General features: G+C 43.0%; 1 protein-coding gene across 1 annotated transcript; it reads left to right on the top strand.

Moving 5' to 3' along the window:
- Nucleotides 1-472: 472 nt before the first annotated feature.
- kctd16a (potassium channel tetramerization domain containing 16a) lies at nt 473-26165 on the top strand (the record flags this gene model as incomplete). Its single annotated transcript, XM_080746356.1, has 3 exons — nt 473-1310; nt 25173-25315; nt 25815-26165. Exons 1-3 carry the CDS (start codon nt 476-478, stop codon nt 26163-26165), a joined length of 1329 nt encoding a protein of 442 aa, XP_080602482.1. The 5' UTR covers nt 473-475.
- Between the last annotated feature and the right edge of the window lie 645 nt (nt 26166-26810).

Below are 26810 nucleotides of genomic sequence, written 5' to 3'. Positions count from 1 at the left end.
CTTTCCAATTACCGTGGACCAATTAGAAGAGGATCCAAACGCACGAAGGTGAACCTTTTCCTTAAAAACCAAAGGCAAAAATAATAATATATAGCCTCTTTTTTTACATTTCCTCATCGTGGAAAATGTCTGTGTGAAGAGAGGATTACATGCAGTTGTATGAAGTTACAGCCATGACTGGTGGTAGCAGATGTGTGTAACATGATGCGTTCTGTAGTTGAAATAATCGATTCTGTGCAGAAGGCAGGCACCGCGGATAGGCACGTTTACGCACGGGGTTAAAAAAAGATATGGGCACACCTTGGAGGGTTGATTCTCGTGGACATTCGTGAGGCAGGATTTTTGCATCGGCGCTGCTATGTGGGTGTGAGGGCGCAGACAGGCAGCATGCATTTGCATCCCATATGCTGCTGAACTTCTGGAACATTTGCGCTCCGTTGACTGAGACTCTGGGATTTCTGTGCAAGAACTGAACATGGCACTGAGTGAGAACTGCAAAACCCAGCCTGCCAAAGAGGAAGGGTCAGTCCAGAACCCACCATCAGATGTCATTGAACTAAATGTAGGTGGACAGGTTTACTACACCCGGCACACCACCTTGACGAGCATCCCGAATTCCTTACTTGGAAAGCTGTTTTCCAACAAGAAGGGCTCTACAAATGACTTGTCGCGGGACCTTAGGGGACGGTACTTCGTCGACAGGGACGGCTTTCTCTTTAGGTACGTATTGGATTACCTCAGAGACAAGCAGATCGTCCTGCCAGACCACTTCCCCGAGAGAGGCAGGTTGAAACGGGAGGCGGAATACTTCCAGCTGCCCGAATTGGCCAAACTTTTGTCCTCCGACGAGTCCAAACTAGTTCCAGATGACTGCTACTACAGCGACTTCGACGAGCCGTCGCAGGGCAGCGACCCCAGGTTCTACTCGTCCTATTCGCTGGACCGGCGGTACGGCTACATCACGGTGGGCTACAAGGGGACCTGCACCACCGCGGGGGGCAGAGAGGGTCACATCGATGCCAAAGCAGCAGCGCCCAAAAAAGTACCGCGGATCTTCATCAGCGGCAGGATCGGCCTGGCCAAGGAGGTGTTCGGGGACACCTTGAGCGAGAGCCGCGAGTCGGACAGGCCGCCGGAGCGCTACACGTGCAGGGTCTACCTCAGGTTCAGACACCTGGAGAGAGCCTTCGACATGCTGTCCGAGAGCGGCTTTCACATCGTCGCCTGCAACTCGTCGCTGACCGCGTCCCCCATCAGTCACTACGCGGACGACAGAGTCTGGTCCAATTACACACAGTATGTCTTTTACCGTAAGTGTATATATTTTTGTTTTGAATAAAGAAGATGCATTGCTTTTGGGAGGCATGGCACGTTTGTTTACACGAGGAGGATGGTCCAAATGTGAAAATGTGGCTTAAGCGCCTACTTTGGCTCACACACACCGCCAGGAGGCATGGTTGGCTCGGTTCTCATACCCTTGACTCTCATTTTCACATCTTTTTACAGAGAGGATGACTTTTAATCTGCCCGACATTAGAGGCAGCCCTGACCTCTGGTTTCAGGGGATGTGAGTCACTGTACAGTAGGATGTGGAATCCCTGTGGTTATGCATCACACTGTACTTAAACATGGATGACTGCCTGGATGCAGGCAGCTTAAGGGGGCATATGTTATGCATAATTTAATACCATTTGGCATGGAAAAAAAAAAAATCCTCATTCAGTGCTGCTAGATGTTCACACAAAAAATTGGACAGACAAAGTTTGGCAATAACTGCCATCATTACAGCCACTAATTTGACTAATTCATTTCTTTGAGGAGGGAGAAGTTGGAACATATGGCCAATTAAAAAGCACTTTGTTCATAATTCCGATTGGCTCCCTTTGGAAACCTGAAGCAAATGGAGCTGCTAGGTCAAGGTTGGTGGTGGAGGGTGGGTTGAGAAACATAAAGGCATATGGTTCGCTAATGAAGTGCCCATAGTCTTAATGTAGGCCTAACTCTAACACAGAGGCATGCTTTGACTTCACTATTCATATTCACACAGCCAAGCCACGTTTTGTCACTCCACCATTCAATTAAATTCACTTAAATTCAATTAAAAGCGGCTTTATTGGCATGATAGACCGTACATTGTCAAAGCAAGTAAGTGTGACATATTAAAACCACCATCAAAACCTAAGGAGAACAGTACCTAGACCCATCAATAGACACTGTCACTGTCATAGGACAGCTTACCCACTTTAAGATCCCTATTCTGAGCTGAAATAGTAGATCTGCAAACTCACAATGCGTTGCAACACAACACTTTGTGAGCTTGTAGATCTGCTCTTTTTGGTGACAATATTTATGCTAGAGGGAAAACAGGAGGGTCCCAACTCCCAAGTATAGATCCCTGGGGCAAGAGGGAAAAGCAGGTTAGCGTTTGCGCCTATAGGGGGTGGAGAAAAGGTGCATGTAGGCCTGTCACAAACATAATCGCAATTATGTTTGTCATCATCGTCATAATCGTTTGCATGTTGAAAAAAGTTAATATATTTTAAAATAGTGGAAATAGCAGATCTACAAGCTCACTATCAATGTTCTTTTTTAAGTATAAAGTTGTCAAATATGTCAGTCATTTCTTTGTATAGCCTTTTTAGGTTATGCCGCCATGTACAACTTGCAAAGCCTACAAGCCAAACAGAAATGTAATTGTCAACAACAAAAACACAATTAAATCATTCAATCTCATGAAGTAAAATGTCATAATCGTGACAGCCCTAAGTGCATGAAAGATTTAGAGAACAGAGCAAAGAGGAGAGAGGATCAGACTCATACTTAGTGCACTAAGAAGGGAAGTCAAAATGGAGAGGGACATACAGTAAGGGAGAGCAGATGGCCAGATGGGTGATTGAGTGCAAGTGAGAGAGTAAAAGTTGCATGAGACCTGACTAGAGAGGAAGAGAGAGAGAGAGAGAGAGAGAGAGAGAGAGAGAGAGAGAGAGAGAGAGTACTCAGGGAGGGAGATGGACTGAGAGAGAGAGGGATAAAGAGAAGAAAGGGAGACAGGGAGAGAGCAAAAAGGAGAGAGCGAGAGGGAGAGGAGGGGGCAGAGAGCAAAAATAGAAAAAGTAAGTAAAGGAGCAGGTGAGTTTGGGAGAGAGAATAAGCTCAGTAAGACAGCAGAGAAATTGAAGGAGAGCAGACAAGATGAAGCTGAGAGGAAGCAGATAGAGAGAGTTAAGAGACAGGCGGGCTTATCGTATAATGATGGACTGACTGACAGGCAAGTCCTCACTCCTCAGGACCAAACCTGGCCCATCTCCCCTGTTCAAAGCGATACTGTAACCTGATTCGGAATGTGGGGCGCAGGCTGCAGACCTGGGTCAGCTAGACTTGAACCAAGAATGAATGGAGACAAGTGCGCCGCTGGGAGCACTCAAAACAGATGTGTTTTATTTTCAGCAGCGTGTGCTGCCTGCCTGGTGCTGCTGCAAGCTCCCACTTGGCTTGTACGAAGGCGAAAAGCCGGGAGTGTGGATTTCTGTGTTTGTTTCGGACGTGTTGTTAAAAGAGCAGCACGGTGCAATGCAGTAGCTAAACAAATTGGGAGTTACCCTCCCAGACCGATGGGTTCCTCACTGCCAGTCGCACATACTTCCTGTCAAATGCACCAGTTGTTTCCTGCAGGCTTCACTGACTCCTTTCAGCATCATGACACCAACAGGGCCCAAGCAGACATTCGCTGATTCACTGCTTGGCCTCGGGGACTGAGTGGCTGATAATGGCTCATCTGTTGCGACAGTGGGGTGGACTCTGTCGCTTTTGACGTAAAGACATTGTACTGTCAATTATTATTTGCAGTCCTGCCAAGCAAGGAATGCATGTTTGGTGTCTCCTTTCTGTCTCCGAGAAAGACACTCTGATGCTTTGAATTAATCAGGAGAGGGCAATGTCAATGCATGAAGCAAGTCTGACGCCATCATAAAGTATGATGAAATAGACAATCTACAAGCTCACAATGCGCCACGAAGTGATGCGTTATGAGCTTGTAGATCTGCTATTTTTGCTGCACCGGCGTATGACTTGTTAAATTAAGCATGCACGACTTGACTATGATTGAGAATTCCCGCGACATATTGAGGTTAAGTATATGGTTTGAGTAGGAAAAGTACCATATTGGAAAGGAACGATGTATGATTTGCATTTAAAGTGTTATGAGAGAAAGCGCATTTCCCATGTGTGCCAGAATGAACAGGATTTGAAGTGGTGGCTCAAGTGATTGGAAGCTCTGGAATCATCTTGTCGTGATCATGGGCTCATTGCTTTGTGCTGGGAGAAGCTGACTGTCAAGCATGCATGCTCAGGAGACAGGAGAGGCGTTCACTGTGGCAGACATGAACCTCTGAGTTTATTTGTTCAGCCGAAATGTAGGTCATTTATTATGATGAGGACGTTTAGGTTGTAGATTATTAGTGACAACATTATTGCCATGGTGATAAATGGCTCTAACCTCCTATTTGCATTGGGACCAGGCTCCATAATACTAATTATCTCTGGGGGGTGGGAAGAATGTTGCCTAATTAAAAAGCAATCTGAGCTCTCAAAATATTACCGTGTCTCTACTAAACCACTGGAGAGTTACAACTTATTATCAAAGACAAGCAATGTCCCATTTTAAATTGCCTAAGAGATTAAGCCAAATTGACAAGATGATTAAAAGCATTAGCCTTTTGTTTAATGTCTGTTTTAACCTACTGCTTGAAACAATACGGCATGTTTTCCATAGGGAGAAACTTTGTTTTGTTGTCGTCATTTATGCTGAGGGAAATTCAGAAGAGGAGATTAGGTGTTATTACTGTTGTGGAATAACATGGCCTCGGAACAATGACAATATTGCTTCCACATCACTGTGGCAGAGAACATAATCATTGTACAGCAGTGCAGGTAATGTCAGACACAATTTCATTTTCCCTCTTCTGAAAGAGCCGTGAAATGGTGTCTGTCAAAACGGGAGGCACACATAGATGGAGAATGATTGCGCTCTCCATGTGCTCCGTTAATATAAATGTGCAGTCTTCTTTTGGCCTGTGAATGGGATGATTTGTGGCCATAATGGCCTCTGAACAATGGCCACAAGACCGACAGCAAGAGAGGGGAAGGTAATCAATTGCTTGGGTGTAATGGAGGCTGAGATTGGGCCGTCCCAGGCCTCCCCGAGAGCCTGGTTGCAGCCTGGATGGATCGGCGGTGCTTACGAGAGATGAATGGAGCCCCTATGAATAAAGTCACATAAGTCTAAAGAGGTCTGAAGTGACATATGGAGTCTATGGACGCGAGCCTCCGCTGAACCATGGATGCTCCATCACTCCATGTAGACAAGCGTCCTCACCTCTGGAGTATTTATTTACAGTGTATTGAAAAGCTCCAGAAGGAAAAGGGGGAGAGTTGTTGTTTTCAAATGTAATCAATCGTCATTATGGATTGGATTTGGTGGCCCTCTATAAAAACAAAACAACAAAGAAACAAGGAAATCATAACACAGCCTTTGTGATCTCAGAAACACAAGGTCACTGTCATATCAGAGCTAGCCTATACCCACGATGGAGCTGGGCTGTCACAATTATTACATAATCGCCCGATCGCAATGATTTGAGCTAATTTTAATTATTTTGCAGAAGCACTGAATCATCGTTTCCATTCATGTACATAAAAGCAGGCTAAGCAGCTGGATGAAATGAACAAAAATGTGACATTTCCATCATAATCATCATTATCCACACTCTTTTATCCACTTTCAACCTGGCATCACTAATCTGGGCATTTAGTAGGAACTAGCCCTTACCCGTTCAAAGATATGAGCTCCAAAATGATGTGCAGTGTGTGGGTTATGGGATGTGCACTGTGCACACAGTATATGAGGGATGGAAAGTAACTTTAACTGGTGCTTGCATGATGTAGGAGCATCAATGTAAGAAACCCGTTTCGTTTAATGGCTACAGAGATACTGTTCCCCCCCCCCCCAGCCCGCCCGCCCACCCGCCTGCACACACACCTGCCTGCCTGCACACACACACACACACACACACACACACACACACACACACACACACACACACACACACACACACACACACACACACACACAGAGAGAGAGCTGGTTAAACATGTTGCCTCATGCTAGATGCAGAATAGATTAGCCTCAAGCTAGATGCAGAATAGATAGTAGATACACCATAAAAATGCTAATATACAGCATACGATTTGTGAAAGTGACAAACGGGCTTCACAGTTATGTCAGGTGTGTTCATATGCTTATGGTGATGCGATTTCAGATCAATTGCTCCAGCCACCGAGGAGAAACGCTGTTTCAGACAGACAGACACTCACTCACTCACTCACTCACTCAGACAGACATTCGCAAAATTATAGTATAGATGTGTTTTTCAAAAAAAAATCAAAACAATGTTCATAGTCTGAGCTCTCTCTTTCTGATGCTTGTAGCTTGTAGATCTGCTCTTTTTGTTATTTGTAACAATTTTATATATCAATTTATTATATCCCTTTTTGACCATAGTAGAACATTTTTATTTTTGTTATTGGCACCTGTCATTATCAGTTATTTTGTTGAATATTTCATTGATTGGCTTTATATAAGCTATTTGTCATATCTGCCCTGTGCATTACAGAAATGTACATTTTATTTATCAGCTAAAATGCCATGATGCTGAGAGTGTCAGTCGGGATCCCTGGTGTTGGTATGCAGGAGGGACGCTGTGAGGACAGGACACCTCCTCCATCCCTCCCTCGATATAAATGAAGTAAAGCGCAAAGCCAGCCAGCAACAATCCCATCGACCCTGAATCTCATCCACGCCAATTAGCAGCTGCGGCGGTCGCGTGGCATTTTTGGCTGCTGGTCGTTCTTTAACACCCGGCCTGACCTCTACCTCGGCTTTATCAGCTATATTCTACGGGACAACGGTTATTTGCATCATTGATCGCGTCCAAGCCTCTGAACGATGTCTTTGTAAGGCAGTGATTGCATTGGCGTCTGTACACCTGCGGGTGCAAGGCAGCCAATTTAGAGAACAAATGACAACAGCGTTTAAGGTCCCAGCGAGGATTCCTCCTCGCGCGCTGGGACCGAAGCGGTCTAGGCCACTGCCTCAGAGATGAACGGAAGAGCTGATGACGGAGGTTGGACTTTTACACCCACCGCGTCTCTCAATGTCCTATCCTCTGCATTGACAGGGAGAGAACTCCCCCAACAAGCACACACATGCACGCATGCACACACACATGCACACACACACACCACCTGCTGTGAAACATTTATGTGATGACAAGCGCTCTCAAATACTCTCCAAGACACGCTCTCGCCCTTTTTCCCTCCCTCTTTCCCCCCTCCTTCTTTCCCCCCTCCCTTTTTCCCTCTCCCTCTCTCTCCCTCTGTCTCCCTTGCTCTCTCCCTGCCTCATCTGCCTCCATCAGTACTTGTTGATGGGAGGCTGTGGGGTTGGGCTAGGGGTCAGGCCTGTGGGGAGGGAGGACACAGCACATTCCAATCTGTGAGCCCGGGTTGTTTATTTCTCCATCAGGGAGACACTCAGAGCCGGGGTTGTTCATTTCTCTGCCAGGGGAGACACTCAGTCGGTCACCCTTCTGACTCTGGGTGAGGACAACGCCCACTTGTCACCGTCCGTCAGCCAGTGGAATTGTAACTCGGTTCTGCAGGCAGCAAGTACCCGGCGGCATGAGTGTCAGTCTGCCCTTGGGTTGTCACTATGAGCCCTTCTTCTTAGATGAACATCTTGTTGATGTCATTAGCTCTGTTTTCATTTAGAATATGATTAAAGGTTGCTTCAGGAGCATAGTGTGGATGAGCAGACGTAATTTGGACTCTGATATTCAAATGTGTGCAAATATTATGGACATACGGTATATTATTATGAGACTAGCCCCATATAGAACCTCACCCTCCACTGTTAGCTCTGGATGAGATCCTATAGTCCTCTATACCGATTGGGGTAGAATTTGTCCACAGCCGTGTAGATCACCCTTTCCAAATAATATCCAAAAAGTAAAGGTAGTTCCAGACACCTAAAGATGTGCCATGTTTTCCCCTTGTAGCAGAATCGGGAGCAGTACCGACACCTGCCGCCGGGGGGTTTTCTGGGTTGAATGGGAAAACATGGCACAGGTTGACAACATAAGCAATTTTAACAGTTTCCCCAACCTCAACGTAAACTTTGTATGTGCCGGTGTTTAGTTTTAAACATCTTTAAGTGTCTGGAACTACCTTTACTTTTTGGATTCGATGTGGCGAAAAGGGCTGTGGCTGAATTCTATCCCAGCAGGAATTGAGCACATAGGACCTCATCTCAGAGCTAACAGCGGAGGGTGAGGTTCTACGTATATGGAGATAGATTGAGACCTGCTGAAAGGTTGACACTCAAGGAGGTAATAATGAGTTCCCTGCTAGGACTGGCATTGGTTTCATAAGACAAGTCTTTTTCCACTGCAAGGACACTCTGGCCTAATTTGCGAGTTAACTCTTTCTCAGCCCCCTTAAATCTGGCTCTAAGTCTCTACTGCCGGATTTTTCACTCATTTTGGGGGACGATTACGCATCGTCTGTAGAGTGTATTGCACACCACACCCATATGACTGGAAAGGCCTGCTCGCGCTCTTTCCGATACATCAAACTAGAAAATCTGTATCTTGTTCTATAGTCTAGTAAATGGCAACTTTATAAAGATTGTTTTGCTATCAAAACAGCCTTTTTGCATAGACATTTTGAGATAAACGACTTTTTAGTATAATAAATAGAATATCTATTCATTCTACTGTGAATATACCAACTTCCATATACGTATGGAAAGATCAATTCGCCCTCTTTACAAATCCGCCAAGTAGTAAGTTGCTATCATTTTCTATTGTTTAGAAATAGGGCTGTTTGTAGGCGATGTAATCACCAAAACAGCTTTCTGAATACATGTTTTCGAAAGGATGCTATCAAACATAACTCTTTTCAGCCTTCTATTTTTGGCTTCAATGATGCATCAGGCAGTATGTTTTCAAACAAATGGGTAAACAAATACGTGTTTTACAGACTTTTCAAGTATAAAGGCACATTTCAGCTCAATCCCTCAAGTTATGTGGACAATAGACCTATAAGGGCTCTGGTCCATACTGATAGCAGTGGATGCAGGCACGCCTGTCATCCACACGGCGGCGCTGTCTATCTCAGAATGCAGTCTGATGCATGTCTCTTACATCAATAAACACACGAGCACGCAACGTGCATGTGTTTACGTTGTGTCACTGTCTCTCTCTCTCTCTCTCTCTCTCTCTCTCTCTCTCTCCCCCCCCCCCCCCCCCTCTGCAACGTGCAACATGCATGTGCACGCGAACATGGGCATGCGCACGCACACGTGCACTCTTACTGTTTTCTTTTTTGTTTTTCTTTACATATCTACTGCATAGTACTGTGTTCTATTTGTCTGTCATTCAATGTTATATGAGATATATGGTTTACTATGGAAATAAGCCTAGTATTTTCATGGATCTCCTTTTAGTAGACCTTGTACCAGTGAATGAAACTGTACCTTTTCCTATGCAAACTTCTAATAAAGTCTTCAATCAATCAATCAATCAATCAATCAATCAATCAATCAATCAATCAATCTCTCTCTCCCCAACTTTCTCAGAGAGAGAGAGAGAGAGAAATTAGAGCAAGAGAGAGAGAGCAGTGTAACAGAGCGAGTGGGTCGAGAGACATAGAGAGTCTGCTACACACTCTCTCTCCCTTTTTTTTCCGCGAGAGGTAGAGAGACATATAGACACGGTGAGAGATTGCCGTCCATCCAGCAAGTCCTCAGTAGTATAGTAAAGCACTAAACTAAACCCCCCCCACCATACACATGGCTGCTGCTACGTGAATGCCGTCCATCCAGCAATCCCAGGCCTGGGGAGGACGGTCATGTACCAAATCACCATGGTAACACAAGGTAACACAAGCTGATTGGCCACACAATGGTAACCATGGTGATTTTAGTCATTCCAGGGCCCAGGACGGCTGAATCCAAGCGTCAGTGATACATATGCTCCTAATCTTGTAAAGACATTCCAGCGTCAACCTTAGCTTTTTCTGAACTGACGCCGCTGAGCTAAACGCCCTGCTCGATCGGCGGTGGTCCGCGGACCACGGCCGATCGAGCAGGGCGTTTAGCTCAGCGAAAAAAAAAGGTATGGCAAAAAAAAGGTATGGCAAAAAAAAAAAAAAAAAAGCTGTCTTTCACGCGCGCGAGGCCCGGCGTGCAAGACACCAGTCATGTTGCCATACCTTTCCAACAGGCACGATTACAGTACATTTTATTATATTCCCCCTGTAGCCAAGGTATGTGAGCTGCCATAGCTTGCCATACCCAATTGACGCCTCTCTTTTAGCTTGGCTTGTGAGACCTGGCTCACACTACCAACAACAACACTGGATCTTACTTTTACTACTGTCTGTTACTACTACAAACTATGGATGGACTATACAAAAGGTAAATATAATTATGATGTGTTTTTCTGTGATCTGAGACAGTTTGTTGTGTTTGGGCTGGTGATTTGAGACTTTACTGTGATGATCACCTCAAACAATGTCAGCTGTTGGGGAAAAAAAAGAGAGAGAGAGAGAGAGAGAGAGTGGTCGAGAGACATAGAGACACGGGGAGTGAAAGATTGCTTACTGAGAGAGAGAGAGGGAAATTAGAGCAAGAGAGAGAGAGAGGTGTAGCAGAGCAAGTGGTCGAGAGACATAGAGACACGGGGAGTGAAAGACCGCTTACTAAGAAAGAGAGAGAGGGAAATTAGAGCAAGAGAGAGAGAGAGGTGTGGCAGAGCGAGTGGTCGAGAGACATAGAGAGTCTGCTACACTCTCTCTCGTCCTGGGCCCTGGAATGACTAAAATCACCATGGTTACCATTGTGTGGCCAATCAGCTTGTGTTACCTTGTGTTACCATGGTGATTTGGTACATGACCGTCCTCCCCAGGCCTGGGATTGCTGGATGTACGGCATTCACGGCAAGGATCAGCCATGTGTTTGGGGGGGGGGGTTTAGTTTAGTGCTTTAGTATACTACTGAGGACTATACTTCTACAGCCGTTACAAAAAGTTTTACTGGATCGTCATGGTTCTTACTTTTACTACTGTCTGTTACTACTACAAACTATGGATGGACTATACAAAAGGTAAATATAATTATGATGTGTTTTTCTGTGATCTGAGACAGTTTGTTGTGTTTGGGCTGGTGATTTGAGAAAAAAAAAAAATACTAGCTCTTTCTCTTTTTTCCTCTCCTCAAACACACACACACACACACACACACACACACACACACACACACACACACACACACACACACACACACGCACAGTGTCTCTCAGTGTCTCTCTCTCTCTCTCTCTCTCTCTTTTTATCAATCAGCCATCTCAATTGCTCTCACTCGGCTAGAATGCCAAGACGGTTCCCACAGCTCTTGTGTCTGGTGATTGTTGTGGTAATGTGATGTGATTTTCTCTGATCTGAGACAGCTGGTTTGTGTTTGGGCTGGTGATTTGAGGCTTTCCTTTGATGTGGTTCACTCCAAACAATGTCAGAAGTTGGGGAAGGCTTTGAAGTTTCAAAAAAAAAAAAAAAAAAAAAGTGCGTAAAAGTGCGTGTCGGCTGGGAGGCTCTTGCGCAAAATTGCGTAATAGTGCGTTCAGGCTGAGAAAGAGTTAACAAGCACATAAACAATGTTCATCCTGAGGCAGTGGCAGGACAAAATCATTTGGGTAACTGGAGATGGGAAGCAGATAGAAAATAGAGCTGTATCTAACATTAGATCTCTGCCTGCTTACATGATGCAGTGTGGTGGGAAAAGTAGTACTCAACCCCAGTCAAAGTATGGGGGGAAATCTCACTTTTGCGAACACCCATCATTTCGACCGGAGGGTTAGCGACTCACTCCACGGAGGTTAAGGTTAGGGTGAGGGTTAGAGTCGGGTGTTGAAAAGATGACATGTAGTAACAGCGACACGCTCCCAGTGTGGGTACTCTTGGTCAGATACTCAACTCCAAGAGAAAGTTGCTCAGTCGAATTTGTACAAAGTACTGGATTATTCATATCAATGCATTTGTAGAAATGTTGGGTTTGGGTATCGGGGGTTCATTCATAGAAATGTGGGGGAGTCAAAAGCACAATATTTACAATTTACATTTTAGGCATTTAGCAGATGCTCTCAATCCAGAGCGATTTACAGTAAACAAGGTAATAGTATCTAAATGACATGTATGGTCACGGCGGAAGCAAGGGAGTGAGTCTGCGGTTCTAATTGCACTGGGGAGTTTATTCCAAAGTTTATTCCAGGAGGGTGAAGAGTCTAGGACGAGTGGATCGTTGCCCTGGGTTTTTTAGCGAGGGTTCTGTCAGCTTCCCTGTGTTAGTTGATCTGAGTGAACGGAGGGGTATTTGAATATTTGTCTTTAAAATGTAGTCATAAGCTTAAAAAAATCAAAGAATACAAGTATTTAAGTACAGATACTCAGAAACTGTACTTAGATACAGTACTCAAGTAACTGTAGTTACTGTCCACTAGGGCTTACATGATATGAGATTAACTCTGCCTGGCTTTAAAAAATATGACAAGGTTTTGGGGTTTTACAGTTTGGTTTGGAGCTTTGTGTATATTCTGTCTTCTGATTGTTTTGTAACAAAGGCTAGAATATACAATGGGCTTGGAATAAATCCATGCATAATTATGTCATCACTCCAGTGTTTGAAAATGAAAGTGTCTTTACTGGATTATTCACACCGCTCAGCAATGCAGGCTTTTGTTGTGGGAAGACAAGACGGCACGCAAAAAAGTGACTTCAAGCAAGCGAGTGAGCAAATAAACAAACAAAACCTATATCTTCTGAAATTCAAAAGTTCAGCAAGATTTGGTCTGACTCAGGCGGCTTAGCTCTTGAAAGGTTTCTTTGTGCCCCAAACCTATTTTTATCTGTTTAGATTGGGGCCACGGAGCATGTTACCACCGAGATTGGATCCTTCATATTTGAGAGGCTGACAGGGTTTGGGTTTCTGAAGACACCGCATGCAATGAATTGCTTGGATTGCTGTTACAGCTCGCTGATGTTGCACAATGCCTTGAAGAAGAGTTCAACCCAGTGGGGTTTCCTCTGTCTGTCTGCCTTTGTTGCTGTCCTTACAGACTTCTGACTCACATTTCTAAGGCGATCTGATGAACGATATGATGGTGTCTGTGGACCAAATGTTTTTCATTATGTTCATCATCCACAGCAGTGGTTCCCAAACTTAAGTTGTGACCCAAAAGAGAAATTAGACATTCGCCCGAGACCCATAGTGAAACTAGCAGGTTTACAAGCTGGCGCAGCGTTGAGAGTTTTTAGATTGGTTATTTTCACTACTTTCACTACTTATTTATTATTATATGTTTTATATATTTTATTTATGGAATTTCTTAAATAAATTTATATATTTCAAAAGATATTCTATATTTGGAAATATATATATATATATATATATATATATATATATATATTTTTTTTTTTTTTTGTAGAAGAAAAAAAGATTTCGAGTCGTGACCCAAGTTCGAGTCCGTGACCCATTTGACCACCGTTTGGGAAACAGTGATCTACAGTATCTATCTATCTGTCTGTCCGTCCGTCCAGCTATCTATCTATAAACTAGTACAATGATTAATTCAAATCTATCAATCATGGTGGAGAATTCAATATGTTGCCATGTATCTCATATATTACATGATTACAAAAGCATGAGATGAATGGGTTGTTAAAAGAAACACATCCATCCACCCTCTCCTTCATCACAAACACGGATGAGTCAATATAGAGACAAAGCAAACAATATCATCCTGGCGATAAATCCACTGACATTTGCATGTGAGTGTTTGTGTCACAGAACACTGCATTCAATCCCCAACTCCTACATCCACCCATTTACTGACTTAATTGCTTCTTTTGTGTTCAAATTAAAAAAGAAACATTCAGACATGTAAACATTGAAATGTTTGCATAAAGTCGCAACCGCTTCCTTCCTTTCATGAGCAATGAGCTGCAAATTCACACTGTCAAGAGAGACGGAGAAGTTGGAAATATCCATGTAACATTCTCTCTCTCTCCCTCTCTCTCTCTCCCTCTCTATCTCTCTCTCTCTCTCTCTCTCTCTCTCTCTCTATCTCTCTCTCTCCTGCCCTTCCTCTCTTGACCTCTCTCACCCCGACCCCCCCTCCCCCTGTCCAGTTATAAAAAATAATAGTAGGTGGCACTGCTGCTATTGAAATGATTTTTACCAGCCTGATGGAGGGGAAAGGAACTGCTACCGAGGAAACTCCCCCCTGTCAGGTGATAAGAAGCGGCCTGGTTCACTCCTCATGCCAGGTTGGCAGAGGAAGAGTAGCGCCCAAGATTACAGCTTAGGCAATTGGAACCAGGTGAAAGATGAGTTACAAAATCGTGGGATAAAGATTTTGAAAAAGAAAAAACACGCGTCCTTCCACAGTGCAGAGCAACTGGCTTCCATCCCCGTCTTATTCATGACTTGTGAGCTGTGCACTCTCGCACAGCCACAGAAGTGAAGCCCCAGCCTTTTTAATGGGGCCTGGAATATGATCCGTTGTGCGGGCTCTATGGATCTGAGAAAAACACATTAGAATCAATGGCTTCCCTGAAAAGATACCATAGTCTATAATACACACCCACTTGTTTAAATACTGCCCGCCTGTGACTACGCCGTTTCCTGGCAAGGTTTTATTACAGAGTCCTGTCTTAATGGCCATCACATCTAAAGACGTCCCCAGTGATACACCACACTGTGCACTTTAAAAGCCACATTTTACACATGACACACAATTCACCATTATTCTTTTTTTTTTGGCATGATCAAGAAGCTGTACGTACCAGACCTGCAGGGTTGGATTTGGGGGGCGGGGGGGTTGATTTGGGGGGTTACAAATCGAACCCTGCAGACTACGTTGAGGTTCAATTTTAGGCGAGAGTCAAGTGGTTGAGATGATGAACCAAAGTGCGAGAGCCGGCTCCTCCCTGCCTGTCAGTGGGCTACATTACAATTCATTTCCCTGCATTGGCCTGAACAGTTTATGATGCTATTATTGGTTGCTGGCCGGAATCCTAGACATACAGGCAGACCCTCTGGACTCACATCCATCCATTTAGAGACAATCAGTGGTGGAAAGTGCATTTACTTGAGTACTACACTTAAACGTACAATTTCGTGGTACAATTATTTTACTTGAGTGTTTCCATCTTGTGATACTTTAAAACTTAAAGGTGATACACCATGCATTTAAAAGTATTTATGTCATATTGTTTATGTCCCAAAAACGTTTTTCAAAAGGTTCGAGGCTAAATTACCACTCCTGAATAGAGAGCCTCTCTCATTTTTGAATGGCTCTCAGAGCATTTCAGCTGCAGTACCACCTTTGGCCTGAACTTTTTTTTAGATTCTTTTTTTATGATGACGTCACAATCGGCAGATGACGTCACAATCGGCAGGAAATCTGGATAGCCTGTTTTGAGAACCCGTGGGATACTTTTAACCTTCGCCTTCTCAAAACCAGAGAAAGACACAACGGTCAGAAATGGGACTTTGTGAGGATAGAAGGTGCTAGTGGGACCCCAAAAAAAGGTTTTACAATAGGAAAAGTGAAATTTCATGGTGTATCACCTTTAACTTAACTTTGAACATCTCAGAGCCAAATATTTTACTTTTTTACTCCACTACAATTATTTTTCACAACTTCAGCTACAAGTTACTTAGATTTAGTGAATTAACATGCATTAACCCTAACCCTTATTTTATACTTCGGACATTTGAGAATGGCCGATGTACAAGCTCACAACACGTTGCATCGCATTGTGTTGTGAGCCCTAGATCTGCTATTTGTAACATTTGTAACTAACATATTTGCTCCTGGGGTGCTACTTATAAGTACTGTATCTGAGTATACTTCTTTCTCCACTGGAAACAATATGCTTGCTCTTCCTCTGCTAAAACGCCAGCCTGCATTTTGTTGCTGTCAGGCAGAAACCTTGTATGTCCATATTTCAACTTTTTATGTGATTTTCCCCAAGCTAAATTAATGCCCTAGTTCATCATAATCGCACGAAAGTCTATTTTCTATTCACACAATTTGTAATTGTTAGTATTTTTTAATAACCTTTTAACGCTTTGGACATATGTGGTTTTCACCCGACAGCGATGATTTGTATGGTGCCAAAGGGGTTGGTTCATTTTCTGTGGGGGGAAATTGGCGCTTTGATTGGTCTCTTTACTCATGGATTAGCCATTAAAAAGCTGTTAGGGTGTCTCCCACTATCAGCCCAACGCAATCATAGCACTGGCGATAAGGTCATTATTACAGTGAATATAGAGGGGTTAAAATCCCTCTTGAACTCTGCTCGATATAAATTGGTATGCACTGGAAGGAGCTAATGGCTGAATTATTGCTCCCACTGAGATATCATTGCTATTGAGTTTGCAGCATTACATCGGAAAAGCTATTAGGAGTGTTTTTTCCCCCGTCAAGCCTATGCCAAGAGTCCATTTGTTTCCTACACAATACACATTGCTGTTTCATAGCGATCAAACCATATTTCTACTCTGCACATTGTTGTTTCTGTGTGTGTGTGTGTGTGTGTGTGTGTGTGTGTGTGTGTGTGTGTAGTCTGTGGTGTGTGCGTACGTACGTGCATGTGTGTGTATGTTTGTTTGTGTCTCAGTGTCTTTGTGTACAGTACATTCAAATGAAACATAGGCCTAGTTGTATGATTTTTCATATCTAGAATGAAAGCTAGCGATGCATTACCGTACACAGAAATGAAACCCTAATCCCCCCCCCCCCCACACACACACACACACACACCCCAACCCACAACAATGGCTATTGCCAAACGATTATGAAGACAGTAGTTGATGAGCACGATACAGAAACCTGTTCCTTCTATAAGACAACATGCCTGGCCACGCCCCCTACTTCCGACCGGAAGCCCTTTTTTGGGCTTGATCGTAGCGCGATTTCCTGTTTACGTTCATCTGATCTGATTCTCCTCTTAACTAATGAGACGGGATTGTTTTACTTTGTAATTTTACTTTGTAACTTATGTTAACAATGTCACTTAATGGCAACACTCATCCACTCTGCTGATAAATAAATGAGCTGTGACGATACACACCCGTTCTGCCGTCATTCAATGTTATGAGTTGGAGGAAAAAAAAAGAGATCTCAATTGAAACAATGCCATAGGCTTTCTTGGGCGTATGCTTTTAGTTGACCTTGTACTAGTGTACTGTCATGAAACTACCTTTTTTCATATGCAAACTTCTTAAAAAATAACGCTATTTAAATGGTTTCAAAAGCTTTATACCCTGTATATATATATAAAATGTCACAATGCGACATAGCTTTTTACACAATGCTGTACTCCCTCCAACTGCATGTCATATTATATGTTCGCCATTTTAAACTGTTTTTATTTTATTTGACACTTGCTTTGGCAATATAAACATGTCTTCTCATGCCAATAAAGCTCCTTTGAATTGAATTGATATAGGCCTACAAATAAACAGATTTGTGTATTTGAAAGCAAGCATTGAACCTAATCAGTATTTCATGGAAGCGAATGTTGTATGATTCTAGCTAGCAAACCTTTTCCCTTTAGAACGCTGGTTGATCATGTCAAACGTCATCTTCTCCATTCTCCACTCTTCTGGGATGTCACCATGAAGTCACAGTTGGCTTGTGTTGTGTGATATGCATTAATGTTTTTACAAATAGGCCTGTCAACAACTCAACCCACTCCAGAATAGACATAATACACATTAGCCCACCTATTATGTGCATCCTATGCTGTGTTCATTTCACTATATCACTGTAAATCATCGATTTAATCCTAATCAAGGCAATATAAATATCCATTCATATTTAATGCTCATTTAATCATTAAATCCTAAACTGTCACGTCAAAACAATGAATACATTTGGCTTTAATAGATACAAAAACAAACTGGATTAATTGAAAATGACAAGTGTTTAAAAGCATTCCTTCAAAGCATCATTGGGAACATTCCTTATCTCAATAACACAATATACAGTACAACATTTGAAACCCTCAACAGTTAAAAAAAAGGCATGGACAAGTCAAAGAAAAGTGTGTATAAATATTTTATTGCAATAAATATGATGAGGAGATCTCGACCCTCACATCTGGCTTCATTGGTCCTGCATGGACGTACAGTACAGGTCTGAAAGACAGAAAACAATTGCATTCACAGATACAACACAACAGCGAAGAGCTTTTATTTCAATTATAATCAATGTTGTGTTGTCACAAGTGAAAATAACTTTTACTTAGTTGTAACAAGAGTAGTAGTCACCATACAGTAAAAGATCGTAGCTAACAATGCTAATTAGCTAGCATGAGAGTTTTACCTTGTTGTTGTTGTTGTTGTTGTTGTTGTTGTTGGTCGTGCTGCTTCTCTGGGGAGTTTGCTGAGTTTAGGATATGTTAAGGATGTCATCAATACTATTAACTGGTGTAGATAGAATAAAAACATCGAAGATAGCGGTGGCTTGCATATCAAGAGACCATGACCGCACCGCACCATCTAGCTGACAGCTGGAAAAAAAAACCTCCGTTGGTTTAACCCTTTCAGTTCATTGTCATAATCTTTTACTGCAGCGCTGGGCAGTGTTGCCAAAATTTGTGAGAGAAATAAGCCAAACAAGCCAACTCTTGCAATATAAATAAGCAAAAAAACAAGATAGTTTAGGTAAATAAATTGACTTGGCAACACGTTTATATGCATGCCTGACAGAGAGAACCCGGAAGTTCCCTTTCGACTTGGGGGCGGGGCCCCCCTCCTGCAATCGGCCAGGAATGTTGTCATACAGAGAACTAGACCAGACAACCAACCAGCAGTAATGTGTTCTCCTGTTTCTATAAACTGCAGGAGGAAGTTAGGTGAGTAGGAGGAGAAGGTCTGTTATACTTAATATTAGACATGATTTGGTCTGATGTGGTGTGTCATTTGGTCCAGAATGGCTGTCTACATCTATCTCCCCCCCCCCCCATCTCTCTCTCTCTCTCCACGGGACGCTTAATGAAACTAGAAATGCAGTGAGTGAGAAACTGTGTGGGCTCACTGAAAACACCCACTATCTATCTATCTATCTATCTATCCATCCATTGATCGATCTATCTATCTATCTATCTATCTATCTATCTATCTATCTATCTATTTATCTATCTACCGGTATCTACCGGTATCTATCTATCTATCTATCTATCTATCTATCTATCTATCTCCCCCCCCCCCCTATCTCTCTCTCTCTCTCCACGGGACGCTTAATGAAACTAGAAATGCAGTGAGTGAGAAACTGCGTGGGCTCACTGAAAACACCCACAAAGTTTATTATGAGCAGTACAAAAAGTACACATTGAAATTCATGCACAGGTGTAGAATATATAGCATTATACCTTTATATTACTAGTGGGTAATAGTACTAGGGACTAGTTAAGTACTAAACAATTAACTATTAAATAGCACCGCTCACTTCATATTGGTTTGTTTTTTCCATCACTGTCAAGTAGAAGTGAATGCACTTTGATACTGTGTTCGTTTTCTCGCATTGTTCAATAATTATTACATTCAAACTCGGTCTGCAAGGTCCTTAAAGGACTTCATATACCGTAATTGGTCCTCAATCATGCTCATTATAATATTGTACCATTTTGGTCTACTCAGACTGTGTCTCAGAGGAGGGCGGTGGACAGTTCGGAAACCCGCCTACCAGTGACATTCAAATGAAATGCTGACTATGACATTACCCATTGATGCGGGAATCCAAGCTAATAGAAACTGCATGCTTTCTCTTCCTGCAAAGTTAGCACGCTGTAATGGAGGCCATTGTTCTCGCATTAACACAAATCCCAAATCTTGTTTGAAAAAAGAAACCTGCCTAATGATGATGTGAGATGGTACCTTTTTATCATGACTATTGGTGAGGACCAATTATTATGAATAGGGGACCCCCCTGGAACCCCTCTCAAGCAGGGACGTGCTGGCCATTGGGAAAAGCGGGACAACGGCCGAACGGCCGGTTCATTCCCGGCCGGTCCAGGCCGGCCATTAGGAAAAGATTTAGCTGTTTGCACAAAAGTAAAAATTAAACTGTTTGCACAAAAGTAGTGAAAACAGCCGATCTACAAGCACACAACGCCTCGCGGTGCGAGGCGTTGTGTGCTTGTAGATCGGCTGTTTTCACTAGTTTAAATTATTTTTAAAATGATAAATACAAAACAAACGGTTTTGGACATACACGGTTTCCACCCGACAACGACAAAATATAACTCATGTAATTGGACCACTGGCTTGTCACTTGTCATGATCTGAAATGGCAAATCTTTGAGTAGCAGCAGTGCTATAGAGAGAGATCTCTCTCTATAGCGCGCAATGAGGGGCCTCTACAACTCTTTTTTCCCGGGCTGAATCAGGGGCCCAGCACGTCCCTGCTCTCAAGGACCCCTGCGGGTCCCCGGACCCCACGTTGAGAATCACTGAGCTCCACCAATCATATCCATCCTGCGTGACAGAGGGTCACGACAGGGCACCAGTGTGGTCTCCTGGCACCAGCCCACTGCTCACTGACCCCATTCTGTTGCCAACGCTCCACAGCGCACAGATGACTTATTATGATGTCTTCTTGGGTCTATTCTGCCGACTAGAGGTGGGACGTTCGCGAACGAATCGAGTCTTTTGAACAGCTCTTTGAAATGAGCGATGGGATCCGGTTTGCAGTAGCTGGGAGCTGTTCCTTTCTAAATGAACAGTGGTGGAAAATGTACAAACATTCTTTACTTAATGTAAAAGTATCAATACTGCAATGCAGAAATACTCTGCCACAAGTAGAAGTTTGGAATTAAAATGTACTTGAGTAAAAGTACAAAAGTATTGGTATCAAAATGCAACTAGAAAGACTGTTCCTTCGAAACAGTGTGGGCTCGCTTCCAACCCAACAAATAGGATACTTTAAGGTACTGTAAGGTACAGTACCTTACAGTATTGTACTGTACCTTACTATACTGTACTGCACCTTACTGTACTGTACTGTACTGTACTGTACTGTACTGTAACTTACTGTACTTTACTGTACTCTACTTTACTGTATCTTACTGTACTTTACTGTACTCTACTGAACCTTACTGTACTTTTACTGTACTCTACCCGAACCACACTTTGGCAACCAGCCATGGACCCCCTGGAAACCTTTCAGGGACCCTCGGGGGTAACCGAACCACACTTTGGGAACCAGCAATGGACCCTCAAGGACCTCCAGGTTTCCCTATGTTTTGTATTAATTCTAAAATCTGCAAAGTAACAAGTAACTGAAGCAGTCAAATACTGTAATTGTAGTGGAGTTTAAGTAACAAAAATGGAAAGTAAGATATGATGAAAACATAATAAAAATGGTGTCATTCTTTAGTGCTGAATTGTGCCGTAAATTTTATAATTTGTGCTGCTATCATTATTGAGATATTCTACACGACACCACTGTTCTGCTGCTATCTTCTACAATGAAATACTGCTGCACCGGCAATCAGTAAACTGCTGCTAAATTTGCTAATTCATAACCATATAAATATTTATATATATAAATATATATAAAAGCACAATTGATGATTTCAACTGTGTGTGTGTGTGTGTGTGTGTGTGTGTGTGTGTGCGTGTGCGTGCGTGCACATTGTAGATCAACTTCATAGCAGTATTAAGTGGTCCATCTATGTTTTTTTATTAATAATAAAATCTGCAAAATAACAAGTAACTGAAGCTGTCAAATGCTGTATTTATAGTAGAGTATATGTAACAAAAATGGAAAGTAGAGTAAAAGTACCTCAAAATTGTACTGTAGGTACAAGTACTTGTATATACTTGAGTAAATGTACTTGGTTACTTTGCAGCACCACTAGCCTTACATGAAGACGTCTCTGCCGAGACTTTCACATTGTCACTGCAGGGCCGACTTATGTAAGGCTACATCACCACAGAACAGCCAATGACAGCCAAGCCTTTAATCACAGCTGTGTCAATCAGTAGAGTGTAGAGGGACATTTATTTATAGTTTTAACTATAACTATAGTTTTATACATCACACAGCTTAGACATTTGGATCAAATCAGACAGCAGACCTGTGTGAACGCATTGATATAAATAGCATATCTGAAGTGTGAATATTGCAGCCACAGCGACTTAATATAAACATGGGTCCCTTTCCTATGTCTCACTCTGTCTAAACCCATTGAAAATGCATTGGGTGCTTAAAGTTAAACATTTTTATTTTTTTATAATTATACTACAAAACATTTCAAAATGAAAAATACACGCACACTTGTCCTCAGTAAGCTGAACACATAAAAATTTGAATGGTGTTGAAAGGTGTAAGCGTTTAGGAGATGAATCGCGCCAAAGTTTTGAGGATACTGACTAGTATAGTATAGAAATAAATAATGAAGATAACATACGTGTGCTCGCCTTCCAGGCGAGCCCACAATTAAAGTACCAATAGCAGAAAGTACTGTCGTGCAGAAACCTTGTACTGTATGTGTCCAACACTCACTTAAAATCACTTAAAAATGTGTATGTAGATCCAATGCAGTTACTATTTAGTCACAAAGCTCTTACTAATACTTTTAACTGATTCAATACTTTTTAAACCCCACAGACAAACCTAACCACTTTCACATTCAAAATTGTTCAACATTTTTGAAAATAGCAGATCTATACGAGCTCAAAATGCGTTGTGATGCCAACACATGAGCCACATTTTTCGTAAAACATACCTAGTGTGAAGTGAGTGGTGCTATTTATGAGTTAATTTCATCAAGCGTCCCGCTGGCCAATCACCGCGTTTCCCGCGAAGCTTGGCCAATGGGACTATGGGCTTACAACACACTTTGAGCCGTTTGTGCCAAGATGTAGGCTAGGCCAGATGTAGGCCACGCTTCACATTTTTGGGGCCCGGACATCTTTTGGGAACCGGACAAAGCCAGATGTTGGAGCTTAGCTCCTTCCAGGAGCACCGCTCAGAAACGTTAAAAGTTGAAATATGGAGTAATGAGGTTTATGCCCCACGACGCCGAAACAATACACCGGCTTCATTATTACGGGGTGGCCAGGTTATGGTTTTAATGAGACGTTGCGAGGATGCAGCGATTGCTTTGGCTATGAGACAAGCGCTGCCGTGGGACGCGGGGAGGGCCTTAGCGAACTGCTCGGAGCTCTACTGAGCTCTGGGGCTCTTCGTATCTGACAGAGGAATATGCATATTACCACCACTGCTACCCCAGCTCAGTAGTTAAAGGCCAAAGGCAAGAACCTACACCTTCTTATATTGTTGCTGTCGAGCAGAAACGTTGCATCTCTGTATTTCAACTTTAGTTTTTTTTTCTTGTAAATGAATGCCTTACTTCTTCTTACAAGAGTGTCGCACAAAAGTATTATAAATGGTAGATCTACAAGCTTACAACGCCTCGCTATGCGATCACGTAGAATGCATATAGACCGTGTAGTCAGTCCCTTAAGAAACTAGGATTCCAGGTAAACCAAGAACCTAGCATCAGTCTAATAAATAACATTCTGTACAACACCATATGGTAAACAATGAACATAGCATCTGTTTAAATAACATGCCATCTAAATTATTTTGGAAGACATTAAAGTGGCCGTGGACATTTTGTCAGGGCGTGTTTGATCGCAACATAATCTGTTCCCTTTAATTACTGCATGATTGTGTCTCACACAACACAGTGCTGCTGCTGCTGCTGCTGCAGCAGCATATTTACCGTACATCTGCTGTAATGTATGCTTATGACAACTGACATGTCATTGTGTGCGTGTGTGCGTGCGTGCGTGTGTGTGCGTGTTTGCACTTCTTTCTCCTTGCGTGGACTTTAATTTAGGAAAGGATTCAGGTTGGAGTTAGGGTTATGAATGGATCAGAGGTTAGATTTAGGGGTTGGTGTTATCTGTGCCTGATCTACACTTAGTCGCACGACGGTGTCATGCACTGAAAAAAACAGATCTAGAAGGTCACAGGCGATCTTGTAGATCTGAGGCTCTATTTCCGTCCATGCCTTACTCCTTATCCCTGCACTTCTTTATTTTTGGAAAAACATTTTTAAATACTTAAATAGCTAATCTACATCGACACGTTGTGAGCTTGTAGATCAGCTATTTGAAAAATTTAAAAAATATATATAAATAGTCAAAAAGGGGCAAAGACGTTTAGGGATAAGGGGTATGGCATGGACGAAAATAGAGCCCCAGGTATTCTCGGCTTTAGGGTTAGGATTAAAACTCATTTACTGCCGTGTGACAAGTTTGATGATATTTGGCCAATGGTCCAGGCCACCATGGGACGAGTTCCTTATTTTGAAGCTACCTGTTCGCTAGCTTATGGATCACCAATTATTTCCGGGCTACCCGGAAGGTCACCTGACACGTCGATGACGTAACCGGAACAAAAACAGCTTTCCCTTTTTTTAGGTGTCCACCCGAGCTTGGTCTAAGGGACGAGTGGCGGAAAGCGAGGTGGACCCAAGAGCCTGTATCTTTCAAACAGATGGTTGTGTCTAGACAAGGATTATCTTTCAATTCCACGACATCCGTGCGCATCTTTTGAGGACTCCCATCATATTTTATGATTTTTCAAAGGATAGTAAAAACACTCATAAAGCGTGGCAGGGAACCAAAGACGTAAAACAATTATGGCAGTCATTGAGTTCTGGCAAAAAAAGGTGAAAAAATATCATTTTGTCACTGTTGGGCAGAAATCTCGTATCTCCAAATTTCAAATGTGTATGTTATTCTTTTATAAAGTAAAGCCCTGCTTCATCATACAAGACTGTCGCACAAAACTAGTGAAAACAGACGATCTACACGCAATGTGAGGCATGGTGTTTGTAGATCGGCTTTTTTCACTAGTTTAAATCGTTTTTAAAATGATAAATACAAAACAAACGGTTTTGGACATACAGTACAAGGTGTCCACCCGACAACGGCGATTTATAAAATCACTGTCTCCCAAAATGTGTTGCAGGTGGGCCCTCCAGGTGGTCCTCGTCTCACTGTGACTGCTGCTGCAAGAGCCACAAGAGCGAGCGGGAGGGCGAGAGCGGCACGTCCCTCAACGAGCTGTCCACGTCCTGCTCCGAGTCGCAGTCAGAGGCCAGCTCCCCGCAGGTCAGTGGCGGAAAAAGTACTCACATTTTTCTTACTTTACATAAAAGTTTCAATACTGCAATGTAGATATACTCTGTGTTACAAGTAGAAGTCCCGAATGAGTAAAAGTGCAAATGTGTTGGTATCAAACTGTAGTACCAAAAGTACCAAAAGTAGAGCAGTAGTACTCGTTATGCACAATGTTCCATTTCACAAGTTTTCAAGTGTATAAAAAATCCTTTGAAAATAGCCGATTTACAATGCATTGTAAGCTCGTAGATCGGCTATTTTCAAATGGCCAAAATGAATATAGGGTTTTTGAATAATAGTCAAAAGTAACTTGTAACTTAAGTTTTCAAATATATGTAGTGGAGTAAAAGTTCAGTATTCGTCTCTCAGATTTAGTGGAGCACAAGTAAAAGTACTGGAAATTGGAAAGTACAGTACAAATACCTAAAAATTGCACTCTGGTACAGTACTTAAGTAAATGTACTCAGTGACTTTCCACCACTGCCCGCAGGGGACCGTCATCTGCGGGCCGGTGACGCGCCAGCAGCAGCCGCCGCCACCGCATCCCCCCAACAACATGCACAACGTCCAGACGCTGGACCGGGCCATGAGGAAAGGGCCCGCCGCGCACATGCTGCAGCAGCACGGCGACATGCGGCGCAAGACGGACGTGCTGCGCGTGCGGACCTTCGGCGTGCGGGAGCGCGAGGCGGCCAAGAGGAAGGCCAACAAGGAGAAGATGACGCCGGAGCAGGAGCTGGATAAGTGCATCCAGGAGTTCCGCCGCATTAGGATCCCCGAGCACTTTCCGGAGAGGAAGTACATGTGGCAATCGGAGCTCCTGAGAAAGTACCGTCTCTAAGTGTGTGTGTGTGTGCGTGTGTGTGTGTGCGTGCGTGTGTTGCGTGTGTTGCGAGTGAGAGAGAGAGAGAGAGAGAGAGATAGAGAGAGAAAGAGGAGGAGGTGAGAAAATGAGAGGTGAGGAGGGAATTTATCAGAGGTTTGGGTAGCGTGTATCTATTCTGCATCTAGCATGAGGCAAGAACCAAATTCAGAGTGAAAATCTTTAACTCAAATCTTTGCTTCTGGGGGTCCCCGGAACAAAATATTTTGAGATGGGGGTCCACGGCCAAATATAGGCCGATTCTACAAATGTCTTCTAAATCCTAACAGTTTTCTGAAAAACTTATGTTGCTATATCAGTGGTTCTCAAACTTTGTCATGTCAAGGACCCCCAAAACGATATGTATTTGGCCACAGACCCCCATCTCAAAATACTTTGTTCCTAGATATTAGTTTTCTAGATATTAGATACACTCAGTCCCAAACCTGTGATAGATTCCCTCCTTGCGAGAGAGAGAGAGAGAGAGAGAGAGAGAGAGAGAGAGAGAGAGAGAGAGAGAGAGAGAGAGAGAGAAAGAAGAGGAGGTGAGGAGATAGAGAGAGATGTGAGATGAGGCACCTGATGTGATGACATCACTTCCCATGCAGGGTAACAGAGGAGAGG

The sequence above is a fragment of the Nannobrachium achirus genome (assembly GCF_963921795.1).
Source record: "Nannobrachium achirus genome assembly, chromosome: 17".
NCBI classification, from domain to species: Eukaryota; Metazoa; Chordata; class Actinopteri; order Myctophiformes; family Myctophidae; genus Nannobrachium; species Nannobrachium achirus.
Note: the sequence above shows the minus strand (reverse complement) of the source record. Positions and strands in the feature narration are given on the sequence as shown.